At 40.7% G+C, this 16,479-nt stretch overlaps 1 protein-coding gene across 3 annotated transcripts in view; it reads left to right on the top strand.

Moving 5' to 3' along the window:
- MYO10 (myosin X) overlaps positions 1-16,479 on the top strand; it is a 552,927-nt gene that overhangs the window by 466,085 nt on the left and 70,363 nt on the right. For all 3 annotated transcript variants that reach the window (XM_080580154.1, XM_080580153.1, XM_080580152.1), the window contains exons 4-6: positions 7,190-7,377; positions 14,215-14,349; positions 15,703-15,827. In XM_080580154.1, coding sequence (XP_080436280.1) covers positions 7,190-7,377; positions 14,215-14,349; positions 15,703-15,827 — 448 coding nt within the window. The remainder of the gene's footprint in view (positions 1-7,189; positions 7,378-14,214; positions 14,350-15,702; positions 15,828-16,479) is intronic.

Genomic DNA, 16,479 nt, shown 5'->3' with positions numbered 1-16,479 from the left:
TAGACAGACATGCTAAATGGTAGAGATTCTCTTGTATTAGTCAGCAAAGAACAAGGAGACTTGGTCCTTCTTATACTGAGGAGAAAAATTATTAGAAACTGGTGAATTTCTTAAATCAGGAAAGGTGTCCATCTGATGTCAATATTATGGTCTTTTCCATCAGAATGTTTTTACTTTTTACCTTAGTCTGTAACAACCCTTTTGTATCAAATTTTCATTATATTAGTTTCACATTCCCCAGCTGGGTTTTGTCTTTTCTGGTTTTAAGGTGCCTTTTTTTCTTCTTTGACCCTTTGAATATTCTTGGGCACTTCTTCAGTGCCAGTTTGTCTTGTACCCTCCAGAAAAAGCCATTGGAGATCCTGTAGGTGTTGTGTAGATTCTGGATAACACTTGTGAAGTTACTTGAGTATCTCGATCCACATAGAATTGTCTGTTCCATAGGAAAAAGTTAATGGGAAAGCAAGGGGAGATCAGTTAGGAGTGGATCTCAACTTGTGGAGATGTCTTGGTTTTATGCACGTTCTTCATTGTCTCTGAGCCTTCTCTTGAGTTAAGCTGAAAGATACAGCTGCCGCTGCACACTGTTCTGCTATTTCTGTTGGTAGCTAAGGTGAACAAAACCCAGTTTTTACCCCTGAAGAAACACAAAGATTTTCTAGCTTCAGTTAGCTGTCTAGAACAGGGTCGCTATCAATGTGCAAGGTTGAAGCTGTGGGGAGTGGAAGGATTAGCATAGTTTAGAAGTTAAAGGTAGCTGGGCTGCAAAGTACTGCTTTCTTCATGAAAAGGTAACATAGCCTTTGTCCTTAGAGAGGCCTGGGAACCGGATGGTGTAGGTTAAAGCTCGGTACCGATGGAAGCATAAGGTCACTTTAATAGAGTTGAAGAGTGAACGCAACAGACAAAGTTGCAATTAAATGGGAATGTTGTTGCCCAACAGTTGCCTCTGATCATCTGAAATCATGTATAAATATTTCAAAGTTATTCCAGAATCTTGCCGCGAGCTGTGCCAGCGAAAACAAGAATAAAGCCTGGCTTTGAAAATGCATTGTTCTGTTACTCCACAAATCTGATCTATTCTTGGCACAGGAGGGGAAGGGGCCATCAGGGAGGTAGCTGATAGAAGAGGCTGATGCAGCTTACGTTGTGGAGCAAAGCACATGGGAAAATGCAGTTAAGCAGTGTGAATGTGTCTGAGAAGAGACTTAGAGAAGACAATGAGAGGGACAACGTTGAAAGGTGGGTCTTGAATGTAGGCAGCTGCCTGCTGGCACTTGAACTTAGTGACATGCTCTGTCCTGGTTCCCTTCAAAAGGTCTTCTCCTGTGGACGCTAACTCCCGTGTTGGTAGGATGGCCTTTGTGTTCACAAAACATCTCATTTTGCAATCAGTTCTACAACTGACTTTGAGAAGAAGGAAGGAGAATGTATTTGTGCATATGATATGTGCATATAATGATGTGCGCATTGACAAGGAACACAGTGGTAAAGAAAAGTAAAGCTGATGTAAATTTGGGCTGATGGAAACCCACCATGAGTCACCAAACATGGTAAGGGCTGCAGAAGCCCAAGCATGTAAGGATGATTATAGAGTATGACATTTACATCACAGACATGGCTCAATTGGTTGAAAACATCTAAACTTGTAGTCTAGTAATTCAGTTTGATTATGGCCTTTAAGAAAGGAGCTTGGCTTCAAACGTTTTAGCTTATAATTTAGGGAGAAAACTGGAATGCGTCCCACTGAAATTAGCTCAAGACCAGCCGAAATACACGGCATACTTACCACAGAGAGGATAAATCAAGAACCTACCGTGAACAAGAGCATTAATTTTCATCCCGCTTATGGCATACATATGCCCCTTCTGCTCCCTTCCTTAAAAAGCACCCCAAAATACAGTCCAGCCATCCTTCTCCTTTTTATGCTGATATGTGTATAGTGATTGACCTAGTTAGCTTTACCTCAGCATAAATGCAGTCACCATTAAAATTAATCCTTTTACCTGGGAGAATTGGGAAAAATAGAGGCTGTGCCTAGAGCATTAAACAAACTTTTATTCCCAAGTTTTGCGTCATGAAACTTTGAAATTTAGTGTTGAAAAGATAGAGAAATTTGACAGCTATTTTGTGGTCTTTTAAGACTCTGTATTTGCATGTGCTATGAAAGCACAGGTGTTTTAATTCGATAGTGATACTCTAGCCTTGATGATAAAAGGTATGAGAGAGATGAGGCTTGTGTGGAACATGGATGATCTTTTAACATTTGTTATCTGAAGGTACCAGACAGTGGCTTTCTAGTGAGCCAATTGCACTGCAGTTTTATTTCAGTTTCCTATATATTAATGGCAAGCCCAGAAAATGATACTTGTTTCATAAATGGTCAGGTTGATACACCACCACCACCAAACTAAAACCAGACAGCCCTTACTCATCAGACATGGAATCAGTTCCATTGATGATTGTAACAAAGTTGAGAGCTGTACAAAAACAGTCTGGAAACACAGTTTTTGATGCATCTGCAAACATGATTTTGTTTTCTGCAGTAAGGATAGGAGGTTTTTTGGCCCAAAGTAGCATATCTTGAAAGTGCTCTGAAAAGAGAGTTGGATGGCTAGAGTGCCATCTTAGTGTTAATGTATGTATCTGTGACAAAACACCTTAATTCTGTGTTTGATCAGTTCCAATGTTCCTAGTGTCATGCTAAGCAATGTTGCGAAAAATATATTGATATTGGTGTCACTGAAGAAGCACAATGATTGAAATTAGGGAATGTAGTCTCTTCATGCCTGTTTTAATAGTGCAAGCAGTTTTAGCTTCTCTTCTGATCGTTGATCAAAGACTTCATTTGGGAGCAGCATGTAACACCCTTCAACAGAGTCCTTCTGCCTTTTCTCCCACCCTCCCTGCAGCATGATATGCAAAGCCCGAGATAAGTCCTTTTCTATTCTTTTCTTTTTATTTTTTTTAAAGGAGGAAAAATTGGATGTCTCAAATACTAGAAGTCAGGGAATTACAGAGGAGTACATTGATGTAGTGGGTGAAGAGAGGTCACGAGAAAAACAGTGTGGGATAAAATTGATGACCTTACATGGGAAAAGCAGGCTTGGGTAAAACACAGAGATCATTAAAGAATCCTTGGAAATAAAAAAGCTATCGTGGAGGAGATGCCTGAGTCTTGGCATGAGAGGGGAAGAAATGGAAGGTGGATGATGGTTGGACATGGAGCAAGGCTGAAAGGACGTATGCAGAAAAGATTTTGTGAAAAGAGGAAAAGATGGAGGGCAAAGGTGGTCCTGATCTACACAGTGTGTTTGGCTTATAGGATTAATGAAGTGATTGTGCGCTAGGGCTGCTTCCTTATTTGTTGCTTGTTCTGTGTAAGAGAAGTTGAAAAAAAAAATTTTTGAAGGGGAAATTCCAAATTCTACTTTTTCCTCTTTTATTTAGAACACGTTTTCTAGATGGGAGAGAAAGACGTAAAAATATATTTAGCTAAACTATTGCAAACTTGTTTTTCATCATTTTAAACTAACTTGAAAGATACTATTTTAACCAATACAACTTCTGTACTGTTAGATGAGACTACTATGATGATTTATAGTTTTTTCTGGAGTATTTCTGTGGGTGTCGGAAATCTTTGTGAGCTCTTGAACCATATTAAAGAACCAAGTTGTTCTTGAGTGTTTGATTTCTACACATAAGGTTTAAAACTGATTGCTCTCAGAAGGCAACAAGCAAAACAAAGCATTTAGAGAACTGATGAAAAATCTCTTCCTTTACTTAAGTACATCTTTCATTTTGACTCTTGTGATGCCATCATCTAACTGAATGTCTAGCTGAGAAGACAGGGCTTGAACTTCTAATTTTGGAAGTCATTTTAGAGGATCAGCAAACAATCTCATTTCCTCTTTTTGTGTTAAAGGGGGAGCAGGAGTGTCTGTAGTTTGTGACCAGAAGTGTTTTGGGAGATGCGTTACCAATGTAAAATTTCAGTAAAAAATTAATCAGAAAAGGAGGCTAACCTTTTAGTAAGGTAATCAAAGCTCCACATTGGGATTCAGACTGAATTACTCTTATTTCTGGATTCAAAATTATTTATTAGTGGTGATCTGATAATGAGTTGTTGCTGGTTTAGTCTATAACAAAAGAAACCAGTCTTGCGACAGAAGCCCTACACAGTACTTCTTTGAAATACCCCAGACTTTTTCAGCAGGAAATTTTCAGAAACCTTGTCTGCTTGTTAGTACTCTGGCAGACACGAGTATTTTTCCCATTCATAACTGCTTTGGAGTGCTTTCGTTAAAATAAGCAATTATTGACTGCAAGAATCAGATTAGAAACTGCAAAGAACAAAGAGAAGAATTAATTCACTCTCTTTTAAGCAAAGTGGAAGTGACATTCTTACATGAAAACACCTTTTCTGAAATTTCATCTAAGCATCTGCCTTGCAAGGTTAGCGTAATAAAGTAATTCAGAGTTCCTACTTTTGACTGGTAACTGCTGTAATTTGCAGTATGAATGATGCCTGGTGCAGGAAAAATGCTTGGGAGATAGCTTAACAGCCCTGTGCTTTTTTGTGCATCTTTGCACCCCGCTTTGCTTGCTGCTAATGTGCTTGCACTTGCAAAACTGGAAAGTCTGCCCTCAGAGAAAGCGATTGAATGGGGAGGCTGATGGGATTCCTGAGGGGACAGAGGCAGAGCCCTGCATGGGACAGGGTGAATTGCTGGCACCTGCTCCCTGTCTGTGAGTCTGACTGTGCCCCAGCTCCCTGACTGGGGGGCTCCTGGGGTGCCAGGGTGGAGGCTGGCAAAAGTGGGACTGGGTGTCAGTGAAATTCTGCTGCTAGTAAGAGCACGGGATGGTGAGTGGACAGGAAAAGTAGCAAACCTGGGAGTGTCGGAGCAAGTGACTCTTGGAACAGAACCTGCTCACAGATCTGGAACTGCCTGTGTCATTTTGAAAAAGTTTTGGTGAAGCCATGGGAAAGATCGTCTCACGTCAAGAGAGCTGGTGCAGAAGTGGGCTGCTCTCATGATACGCAGGGTTTGAAATAGGAGACGCAAGAAGAGTTGCACTGTAGTCAGCAGTGGTGCTTTTTGCCAGTGCTTTATCACTGGAAGACGGAGAAGGAGTATTGTGGTGGTGGTCTGTTATGTGCTTGACCACGCAGAAGCTGTAAAGTGGGTATTTACAGTTATAAAGTTGGGTGGTACCAGTGTTCGTATGTTTGCTTGTTTGCTGTAGTGTCTGGTTTGATGGTGTGCCTCAAGTTACTATTCCTACTTCTGACTTCAGTCAGACTTGTTAGTAAGGTAAAGAGGTGGATCCATAGCAGTCTACAGTGCAGGCATTGACCAATAAACCATTCATGTAATTAAATATTATATATATATCTCTGCCCATGCAATCTGTGCTGAAATACATATCAAACTGAAGAAGTTTGTTCCTAGGGACTTGCTCATTAGTTATTTAAGAACCCAAGAGGAGATGATCCCAGGAAATTAAACTGTTGTCTCAATGCTCTAATTGCCCTGTGATACGATCTCGTGTTGAAATGGGATCTTTCCTCTAACTGAAACCTTACAAGCTATTGTACAGCTTGGCAGTTTCATAAAACATACAGACTGAGAGCTCACAGCTCTGTAAAATACACGTCAGTTACAGTGAGGAGGAACATTCCCCTTGCATCTAATAAAATTGTCATCATTTCAAGGACATCGCTGTAGTCCCCGTAGCAAAAGCTGCTACTAGTGTTGGGCCTAACAGCGGATGAAGCAGATGGATAATGGGAAATAAAGCACCAGGATAACAGTGAGAAAGGAGAGCAGATACACAGTGATAATTACTTATTAATTAAGGAGAAGAGAAAGGAGGCAGGTAGATGTGGAACACAAATGCTGTGGAGACATGGAAGAGATTGAAAGAGAGGAAAGCATGAGGGAGCTGGTGGTCGGTGAGTCTTTACAAGTGCCCCTGTGGTGCCTTGTTGGAGGACATGCTGCAGGTGGAGGACATGGGACCCCTTCCTGGAGCCCTCTGAGGATAAGGTGCTGCATACACGAAGAGAGCCCCAGCCCTGCTGTGAGCTTCATAGCCAATTCCTGTTGGTGATGACAGGGTTATCTGCTGACAGAGCATCTGTATGTACACAGGGACCGTGCTACAGAGCTGCAGCCCAGATCTTTGTAAGGCCACAGCAGGGCTGTTTGAAACCAGGTGCTACCTTCTGGTGTGTAACCTCAGAGTGCTTAACAAAGTGAAATTAGTATCACAGTGGTAACACCGCATATGCTATATCAATTAATTTTATATGCCCCAGAAATGTACTGGAAATTCTGGAGATAGTGTGCTTAACGTTATCTCCTGCTTCACGTAATTTGATTTTATTTGAAAAATATATTCAGGTGGCTAGACGATGACTGTGAAGCAGATGGAAAAGACAGAAAATGAGTAGCAGTGCAAATAGGCTGTTGTACATGATCACGTTACCACAGCTTAATGAGTTAAGGCAATGGGAATGGGTATAAGCTACTACCTGGGTGGTTTTAACTGATGTGCTCTCTAATTGCAACAGGAGAGAAATGGAATGTCGTGTCAGTTGCCATTGTGCATCAAAGCAGTAGTATATTAAGTTGCATAAATTTAGTGTTTTGGCAGCATCTGCCAGTTCATGTACTTTTCTTAGGGCCTGTTACCCTGTAACGATGCTAGTGTCTACCATGTTGCCTGATACTCCAATTTTAAAAATGGGGAGCAGAGAAGGATTTTGATACTGTGCATAGAAAAGCAGACTTTTGCAGCAGTGCTCAGGACCTATGGATACAGTCATGTTTGGAAAGTTCATAAAGTCCCTAAGAATGTGTGAAAAGCACATGTTCACTGGTGCTCGTTGATGCTCCTGCGCAGCAGTAAATAGCATTAATGCAGGGACTAATCCTGAGCTGGGAAGCTCTGTGTTGTAGACAGGGTAAGCATGAAAACCCGGAGAGGTGGAAACAGTTTTTACCCTTCTGTTGCTCTTGTTCAAAGAACAAAAGTGGGGAGAACTACTAGCCAACTTTATCCAAACTCCATGAGGATTGGTAGGCTTTTGCAAATGTGTTTACTGTCTTTCATTTGTGAGGTCTGTTATTCTGCTCTACCCCATCTCTAATAACAGCTCTGGGGGATTTTGTGCTTGCAGACGTACATCGGTTCCATAGTTGCTTCTGTGAACCCTTACAAGACCATCCCAGGGCTGTATGACTGCGCTGCCATGGAGCGATACAGCAAGCACCACATGGGAGAGATCGCACCTCACATCTTTGCTGTGGCCAACGAGTGCTACCGCTGCCTTTGGAAGCGTCACGACAACCAGTGTATCCTCATCAGGTAAATGGCTGCTGCTTTGATTATCCCTGACGGTGTACCTCAAGGTGGTTAAGAGACAGCTATTCAGACTGAATGAAGAGGAAAATTCCAAAAGAAAGCAGGCTTTTAAACCATCAGTTTGGGCAGAGATCTTTGAAATTGCAACTCATTATTCTGCAGACCTCTAAAAAGCATCCCTTGCAGCTCAGTAATTTGTCACCACTATACCCCAAACCTGCATCTAGAGGGGGAAAAAAATAAATAAATCTATACCAGTCTTGAGAAATGCTGTAAATAACGACAGCAAAAGAGAAAATCCTTCCTATTTCAGCTGCCTGATCACTTTTACTTTCTTAATCTTATTGTGCCTTAATTTAATGGCATTTTAATAGCCTCCCATTTGATCCACTGCATCACTGGTGCTCAGGATCTCACTGCTGCTAATGTACATTGAGAGCAGTTGGCATTTCAATAGCTTTTAGCAGTTTTCAGCTCCTCCTTCCTTCTGGCTTCAGAAGAGCAGTGAACAGAGCCAGCTCTTTGCCTGGTGTGGCTCCCTTTCCCCCCAGCCTGCCAGCTCAGCTGCGTTGGCTCACACAAGCACAGGGGAAACCAAATCCTCGCTCACCAGATCAGCAGGACCAGCTTGTTGGCAATCGCAGTGTGGCACCTTCAGGTTCCGTACAGGGGCTGATGCATGATGGAGTGAGAATTTGTTTCCCCTCCCTCTCCTTTCTCCCCTTTGCAGTATTTTTGTGCCTGTTTGCTCTCGCCATCCTGCAGCCAACAGCACAAGCAAATGTCTTCAAAGTGTACTCAGGCACAAGGTGACATGATACTGGCTGTCTCCTGACCTCTGTGGGAGCCCATGCGACAGCAGGGTGACCAAAGCACTTGTCAGCCATCGGGGCAGAGAGGGGATGAGGCAAAGTGAGAGCAACACCTTTTGCAATAGGCAATTTCTACAGGCTTTTAAAATTGCAGAACAATTTGCAAGGTTTCCTGGTTAAGAAGAGGATTTGGCGCATGTAGTTCAGCACACGAGCTGTTGTTAGAAATGCAGATCAGGTGCAACACAGCTAGGTCTGTTTTTAAGTTTCTGAAAGCTCTCAGGTCTCAGTCTCTGCCTGCTCTTTCCTCTGGGCAGGTCTTGTCTGGTAATGACAAAGACACAGGTGGGCTGTGTGTTTTTTTTTCAATTTTCAACTTTTTTGTTGTTGTTGTTTTTAATTTAATATGTAGTGCTGTACATTAAAAGATGAGTCCAGATGACACTCCAAGTGAAATGCATGAAGATCTTTGTGAAATTAGATAGACTGGAGTTGTTATTTCATGGTGTAATGTCAGCTAATTACTTGTGAACAACCCACATACTTGAGATTTGGGGTCTGAAATAATTTCTGGTGCCTAGCAGGTAGCCATTAGTATCTTTGTTAATTTTATTCTGTACTGGCCCACGTATTTTACCTTTCCTTCCAGTTCCTCACAAGCTGCCAAGAGGAAAGCATGTTGTGTCCTAAAAAGGAAGCAAGCAGAGGTCTCTAGTGTTCCAGAGGAGTCTCCAGCAGTCCCTGCTCTGTAAACCTTGGTACAGATAAACCATAATATGGAGAAGTTTTACCCTAGCAGTCCCTTTTAAAATAGCTTACTTTGGCCATGGGTTTAAGCAACGATCTGCGTAAGTTCCATGTTTCAGAGAAGTGCCATAATACAATCTTATACAGGTGTTTCCTATTTCTACAAAATATGAAGGAACGTGCAATTCAGAATAAAAAATAAAAAGTAAGATCTACTTTCCTAAAGCAGTATTATCTGCTGTATCTGTGAAAGACTTGGACCAGTATTTTTTTTAATCACTAACGGTTTTCAAAAGTTCCCATGATTGCATTCTTAGTTTGAGGCATCAGAATTTAAAGTATAGCAGTTTGCTAGTCATCTCCCACATTCTGCTCATGCCTGTATCTTTTACTGGTTTAGATTGAGATGTTGCAACAAGTCACTGTCAGGCTTTCTTGGTTACTGCTGGCATTTGAAAATCTGGTCCAGTGGAGCTCTTCCACGTCTGAAATCAGGCAAATGTTTTTGTCTTGCATTTCATGTAAGAGATGGAATAGAATAGTTCACTTGGAAGGGACCTGCGAAGTTCATCAAGTTCAACTGCCTGACCACTTCAGCGATAACCAAAAGTTAAAGCATGCTATTGAGGGCATGGTACAAAGGAAAACTTTGTTCCAATCAGAAAAACACATTAAGCAGTGACATCCAATTAAGCTGAGTCAATTATTAGAGTAACTTTCACATTCTGATGTGCAGTTTTCACTTGCTCCTCATACAGGAATCAGAAGACTCAACAGCTCCTGTAACAAACAGTCCTGTGAAATAAAGCACTGAATACTTGTGATTCTCTGGACTTACAGTGCCCCCTGCTGGCATCTAGATATAATTCAGTTTTGTTTTGGAGCTGCTTTCTAATGTATGTGGTATTGGCTTCAAAAACCTGTAAAATAATAATAAAAAGCTTCTGGACTGTTGAAATAGTTGGAATATTTTTCTGTATGGGGTAAGATAAGAGGGTTAAGGAAAGAACCTGGATCAACAGCTGTCATCAGTTGTGACTCAAAATGTAATAGAAATCTGAGACCATTTTTACAGTATAACGAGACAGCAAAGGTAAAAAGGAGGAGATATGGAAGAGAGAATATTAAATGGAGTCATCTAAAGATGTTTATTTATCGTTCTGTTACACAAGCTTATTTTAATTCATTATACTGCTGCATACAGAAGACTTTGCAGCCTAAAATGTCAACAAAATGGCATGTTGAAGAAGCTGTGCACAGCCTGGGCACCAGAATATTAATGCAGATGTGAAATGGTATTTTCACTCTCCAGGCTAAAAGATGCTTATATGGTTATTGAACTAAAGTTTTCTTGCAAAAATGTCTACATCAACAAATGTTTAGTTTCATGTTGATCTCAATCTTACATCAAAGTCCAGTTTCATTTAAAACGAAACAGGAAAAAAAGCCTTTCAATTTAAATTTGATGCTACCACAAATGCATTAAAAACTATTAATGTATTCTGATTTTTCAGCTGGCATGGCTGCTATTCACAGAAAGTGAAATGGCATGCCCACCAGTTGAGCTGACTGGCCGGTCAGAAATCTGGGTGCCTCAGCAGGAGCACAAAGGGGGAGTCCCTTGTACTCAAGGAGCAGTCAAGCAGCTTGTCTTGATCAAGAGAAGAAACTCATTTCCCCAGTGGTTAGATGACATGTTCACGAGTTGGGACTAAGTTCAAGCCCCCACTCCCCTTTAATGTAAGAATAGGAAAATATCTTTTGGTTTTATTTTTGTTGCTGCTTTGTTTAAGGTGGTCTAGTCCATACACATGCAAGGAAACACTCTTCTCTCTGATACAATGGTAGTAGTTCTGCTTTAAAGCACTCAGAAGACATGCAGACCAATACAAGGAACAGCAAGAGTCATCCTGAATTATATTCAAGTTGGTGGCACGATTGGGAAATCACAGTCTGACAGCAGTTTGTTCTCTTTGTTATCATCTGATGGCTTGACATTTTTGTTGTTGTTCTTTAGCTTGAAGATCAACATAAAACAAACTGCTCTTTGGGTGAGACCCAGGCTTGTGATGGGAAAACTTTCTTATGAGACTGACACACCACAATTCACTTGTGTGTTTGAAGAACAGTATTTGCTGAGGGGAGCTATTCTGTGTCTATCTGTCTTCGGGGATTTAAAGCCAGAAGACAGAACTGAGAAGTGATTTACAGTTGTGTTGATACAGCCTCGCTTGCATTATGTCCTTCAGAAAGAGAAGTGTCTCATAGTGACCCTTTTTCCATTGCAGCAGTCCAGAGTTCAGACTGCTGTGCCCTTTGTGAGATGCCCAGGGTAGAACAAGTCATGGAGGAAGGTTAAAGATCTCCTAAGTGAGAGCCATGCAGGTTGCTGTCACACAGTATATTCAGAATACTGAATATAGTGATGTGAAACAAGCTGGGCACTTAAACTCATGGAGTAAAGAGTTGCTCAAAAGGTTGACTGGGTACTAAAAAATTCACCCTTCTTTTACTGGCCTTAGCAGCATCTTTGTAGATGTAGGTTTTGTAAGGAGTCTGAAAGACCAATCCAATTTAATCTACTGCCAGTGTATGTACTGAAGAGGTTGAGTAAACAACTTTGAAGTTTAGTGTGCTTGTTCTTTGTTTTCATCTGGTTAATGATGTTTTTATAAAGCATTTTGCAAAGGAATGATATAGAGCCAACTTGATGTGCAGAAAATCATGTCTCAAGCTGAGCAACACCATGTAGGAGTGAGATCTTACTGCCATGCTAGAGGGGTCCAGGAACCATCCACCTAATGTTTGGTAGTGGTTGTAGAACTATATAGAATCAAGTGCTTACTAATAAATGAATAGAGAACAAAATAGAGATTATTGGGTAAATCCATCCTTTGTTCGTATCTTGAGTACTATGTACAAGCCCTTTTCCCTTTGCTTTATATCCAAGAGAATTTTGTGGAACTGGAGGTAGTTCACAGGCCAAAAAATTGTAATCAGAAGTATAGCATGATTGTATGTAGAATTGGCTCATGTAGAAACTCATAGAAGATAAATTCATTGAGGTTACAAAACACACAGAAACTGGGGTCTAGATCTGCAGCCCTCTGAACAGCAAATGACTGGAAGCTGGAAGAACACAGAAAGGAAATACAGACCATGTCTTTCCTGGGCATCTCCATTTGGAGGCCATCAGAGGTATGCAGTGGGCAGGTAGGTCATTGTCCTGACCCAGTTCTGAGCCTGTCACATTCTAAGAAAAAAAATCAAGAAGATATAATTGTGTAGATACTAGCTATGATAGAAATAAGCATGGGAAGTATTTCCCGTCAACTTTGACCATCTCTATTCAAGAATTGTTCTTGATTACTCGGGGGTGGGTCTCAGCTTCCCCAGAACTACAGGTGCTCCTTTGGAGCATAGGATGGAAGATGTGGGCAGAGGAAGGATGTTGTCAGCAGAAGATCAGATATTTTTCATGGCATCCAGATCCTTGATGTTGAGCTATGTACTGCATGTATGCTATCTACCTGGCTTGGAGGGTGAGAATTTAGGCAGGAAGAGGTGTGTGTTGCTGTATTAAGGTTTTTGCATCAGGCAAAGATGATGCTGGCGTTTGTGAAGCTCTTTCAAAACCAGAAGTAGCAATGTTTTGCTAGTCCTTTGGTGTACAGGGAGACAGTATTAGATAAATGGAATATTAAATACTTGCTTTGTTGGCCTGAGCATGAGTGGGTGCTGGCCTGCGAAGAGAAAGGGGATGAATACTGAAAAAGCATTAGGGGAAGGTATTTATAATTTGGAGTCCCAGACATCAAGGGTAAAACTAAATTAAAAATACTACAGAATTGGAGATAGTAGAAGTATGATGAATCATACATTCTGGAACATTTCAGCAAATAGCGTATCTTGTATTAAGTTTTATGAAACGTCTTAAGGATCTGGTGATTGTTTGGGGGAAACACTTAAATCTCAGCTACAAAACTCTGTATCTCATTTTGTATTCTGAATGCCTCTTCCCTGGTGATTTTTGTAATAGTTGGAATTCATTTGCAGGAAAATTACATGCTGCTTCCTCAGGCTGTACCTTTCTTACTTGCTTTGTACTAGAAAGCATCATTATCCTTTGCCATGACCTAAAATCACCAGGGTCAGCACTCAATAATGGCACAACAAACGACTGTCAACTCAATTAAACTTGCTCCACGTGCTCAGTTGTAGTCCATCAAAGCCAGTGACAAAACTCCCACTTGCTACAATGAAAAGGGTAGGTTAAGACCAAAATACACCTCCTTTCATTGGGAGTAAACCAAAATTAGGTACAGTTTAATTAGAAATTAGGAAAACTAGGAATTAGGCTATAGCATAGAATATAATGCTATGACTTCACTTGAAAAGTAAGCAAACTGGACAAACTTTAACTGCAGGCTATGTTTCTTAAAGGCTCATAGTATGCTTTTAGTTATAAAGTTACATAATCGAAGGGAAACAATACTGGGGAAACAAGCCAAATTTACACCTTATCTTTTTAGACCATTTGTTTTGCAGAGAAATTGAGTGCATTGCTTTCTGCTGTATCAGCAAGATTGCTTATTAATAGTTGTTTTTTTTTTTTCAAACGCCGGTGTAGCATTATCAAATAGCTTTGTTCTGTCAGTTAAGAGGAGAGATTTTACATCTCTGAGAGGTGACAATTATTTTGAACTCATAAATATAGTTCATTTGGATAGGTATATAAAAAGTTTAAAGAACATGTAAGTTACTATGAATATCAGTGTTAATTACAGTAGTAACCTGTATGCACTGGTATCTGACATCCTCCTCACGGCAGGACTCCCTCCTTAGCTAGATTGCTGCAGGATAATCCCAAACTTTCCCAGCCTAACTCACGCTGGGGAAACCTTCGTACTCTGGACTTTCTCACTGAGCTTTGCTGTGCCTTTGTGCTAACTTTGTTTTTCAGTTTTCATGAGAACTGTTGGATGGTATGTGTTCAGAGAGCTGCTCTTTGCCTCGTGGGTATTGTGTACATCTTTACGCAATAAATGCCTTAAAATGCCATCTGGAAAGTGGTATAAAGTCTAAGAATAGCTTGAATTTTGTTCTGAATGTCATATTCAGCAAGTTTAAAGGCGTATTCTGTTGCTGTTTGAGAATTGTAACTAATCACACCAGACTTCCTGACCTCCAGGAGTTGAGAGTTTGGAGGGCTGGCCATGTAAAGGACTTCTTCCCTGGTAGCTAGAACCATCAAAACACTTTCCTCCTCTTCTTCTTTCAGTGGTGAAAGTGGTGCTGGTAAGACAGAAAGCACTAAGCTGATCCTCAAGTTCTTGTCTGCAATGAGCCAACATTCGCTGGAACTGTCTTGCAGAGAGAAGACCTCCTGTGTGGAGCAAGCTATACTTGAGAGCAGGTACTCCCTTCATACGTGTGCATGTAGCCCTGGGTGTTGGACAAAGGGTCAGTTAACAGAGGTGAGACAGTCTTAGAAGATGAAAGTACTTCAAACCTGGGTTAATGGAAAAACACAATTTTGGTTTTGTTTGGTACCAGAGGCCCTATTGCTGTTTCACGTAACACCTATTAAGGTGTGGTAAGTTTAACAGAAAATTGGTTGGTTGGAAATTGCTTGATGGTCTCCAGGCACTTCAGACAGCTCTGAAGGACTGGAGAGTATTTTGCTACTTTGAAACCCCCATATATATGCCTTTTACTGCTCTGAATATTTTACTACTTTTACTGCTCATTAATGAATCAAGTAACCTTGCTTACTTCCTAATGTAGGATTGTGCAAATTATTGCTGGTATTGTCTTGGTCTCATTTTTAGGAAAAGACTGAATCGCTGAGAAAAAGTTTAGAGACGGTCCCTCTACATGTGCAATACAATGCATGCTCACTAGTTTTTATAGGAGTTGTCTGTACTGCTGATGGAGTAGTAATTAATTAAATAACTTATAATTGACTGATCATCTGGATGCTCTCAGAGAGATGTGAGCACAGTGGGATGAAGCAAAAAGATTCATGGTTTTGAGAAGGACTATTTAGTGGTGGCTTTCGTTTTTTATTTGTAGCTGAATTCAGATAATCAGTGAGGGAAATGGGTAATGGGAGGAAGAAACTATTGGTTTGTATGGCCTGCAGGTAAGGAAGAACAATATTCAGCACAGTGAGGATAAAGCGTGCAAGTGCTAAAGGGAGAATAAGGAGAACTGATAAGACACATGAGTAAATGCATCAGATAAGGTGGACTCTCTACACAAGAGTAAAAAGCAATCAGTGCTCAAACGAAATAACACATGGGTCTAAGCTATTTAAAAAACAGACAATTTGAGGTGCTATTACCTTTGTTTATTATGCTTAATCTCTTTTTTATCTTTATTCTGCTGTATCTTTGTTTTTTTAATTGCCTTAGGATAAGGACTATTTTCCCTACATCTGTATAGCAATTTGCATGCACTGAGATTTTTTATTTCTATGATTTGAGTACTATAATGAGAATTGCTTGTGTCTTTTGCACAGTTACAGATTAAGCTGCTGAGTAATTTAGGACTATCAGTCGTCTTGTTCTTGAATACTTTCATATCTTGGTAGAAAATTGAGATGTCTGTTGTTAGTAAATTGAAGGTAGTACTGAGGATGTAGATTATGGCTGAGGAAGGTGTCAGAAGTAGGCTTTACCAAGTGCTATCCCATTCACCAGTCCCCTGTGAAACTGTCAGCATTCTGGTCACGCTTTAACACTTCTGTCATTCTGTATTTTCACAGTCCAATTATGGAAGCTTTTGGCAATGCGAAGACTGTTTACAACAACAACTCAAGTCGCTTTGGGAAGTTTATTCAGCTGAACATCTGTCAGAAAGGAAACATTCAGGGAGGAAAAATTATAGATTGTATCCTTGTTTGGTGATTTGTCTTGTGTTTGCAGACAGCCTGTATGTACCTCCTCTGTGGAGGGCTGAGAGTGAAGTTGCATGTACCCTCTTCTGTCCTTTCACCCTATTCTGAAACATGCACAGTTAAATTGACCTGATTTACGTTGGGAAAAAGAAGTAGTAACACCAAATCCTTCATGTGTTTGTGCAAACATTCATTTGTGGTAGGGCACGATGTGTATACTCTCAGAGGACCATAATTTTGTACTGCTGCTGCTTAGAGTGGTTCACCTTCATGCTCCTAAGTAGTGAGCTAACAGAGCCTTAGTTCTTGGGGATAACTTCAGTTGTCAGCTATTTCCCTCGTTCATTTTATCTGAAGATTAATTTCTCAGTTACTGGAAAAGTACTTGAAGGAGAAGAGCTGCTGAGTTTCTGCAGTGTGAGGGTGGGTGGGTCAAGTCCTTGATTTGTCCTGATGATTTGTCCTTAGATTTGGAAAATTAGACTATGAGTCAGCTCCACCAGAGGTGCGCGGAATGAGGATGAGGAATACAGCCAGGGGATGGGAGGCTGTATAGATGAAAACACAGCTGACTAGACAGGGAGATCACGGACTCTGCTTGCTGTTTCAAAATAGTACCTGGAGTAACCGATGCAGAAATTTTTT

Source organism: Anser brachyrhynchus, assembly GCF_964034855.1.
Source record: "Anser brachyrhynchus genome assembly, chromosome: 2".
Classification (NCBI taxonomy): Eukaryota; Metazoa; Chordata; class Aves; order Anseriformes; family Anatidae; genus Anser; species Anser brachyrhynchus.
The sequence above is the reverse complement of the archived record's forward strand: the minus strand, read 5'-3'. Positions and strand labels throughout refer to the sequence as shown.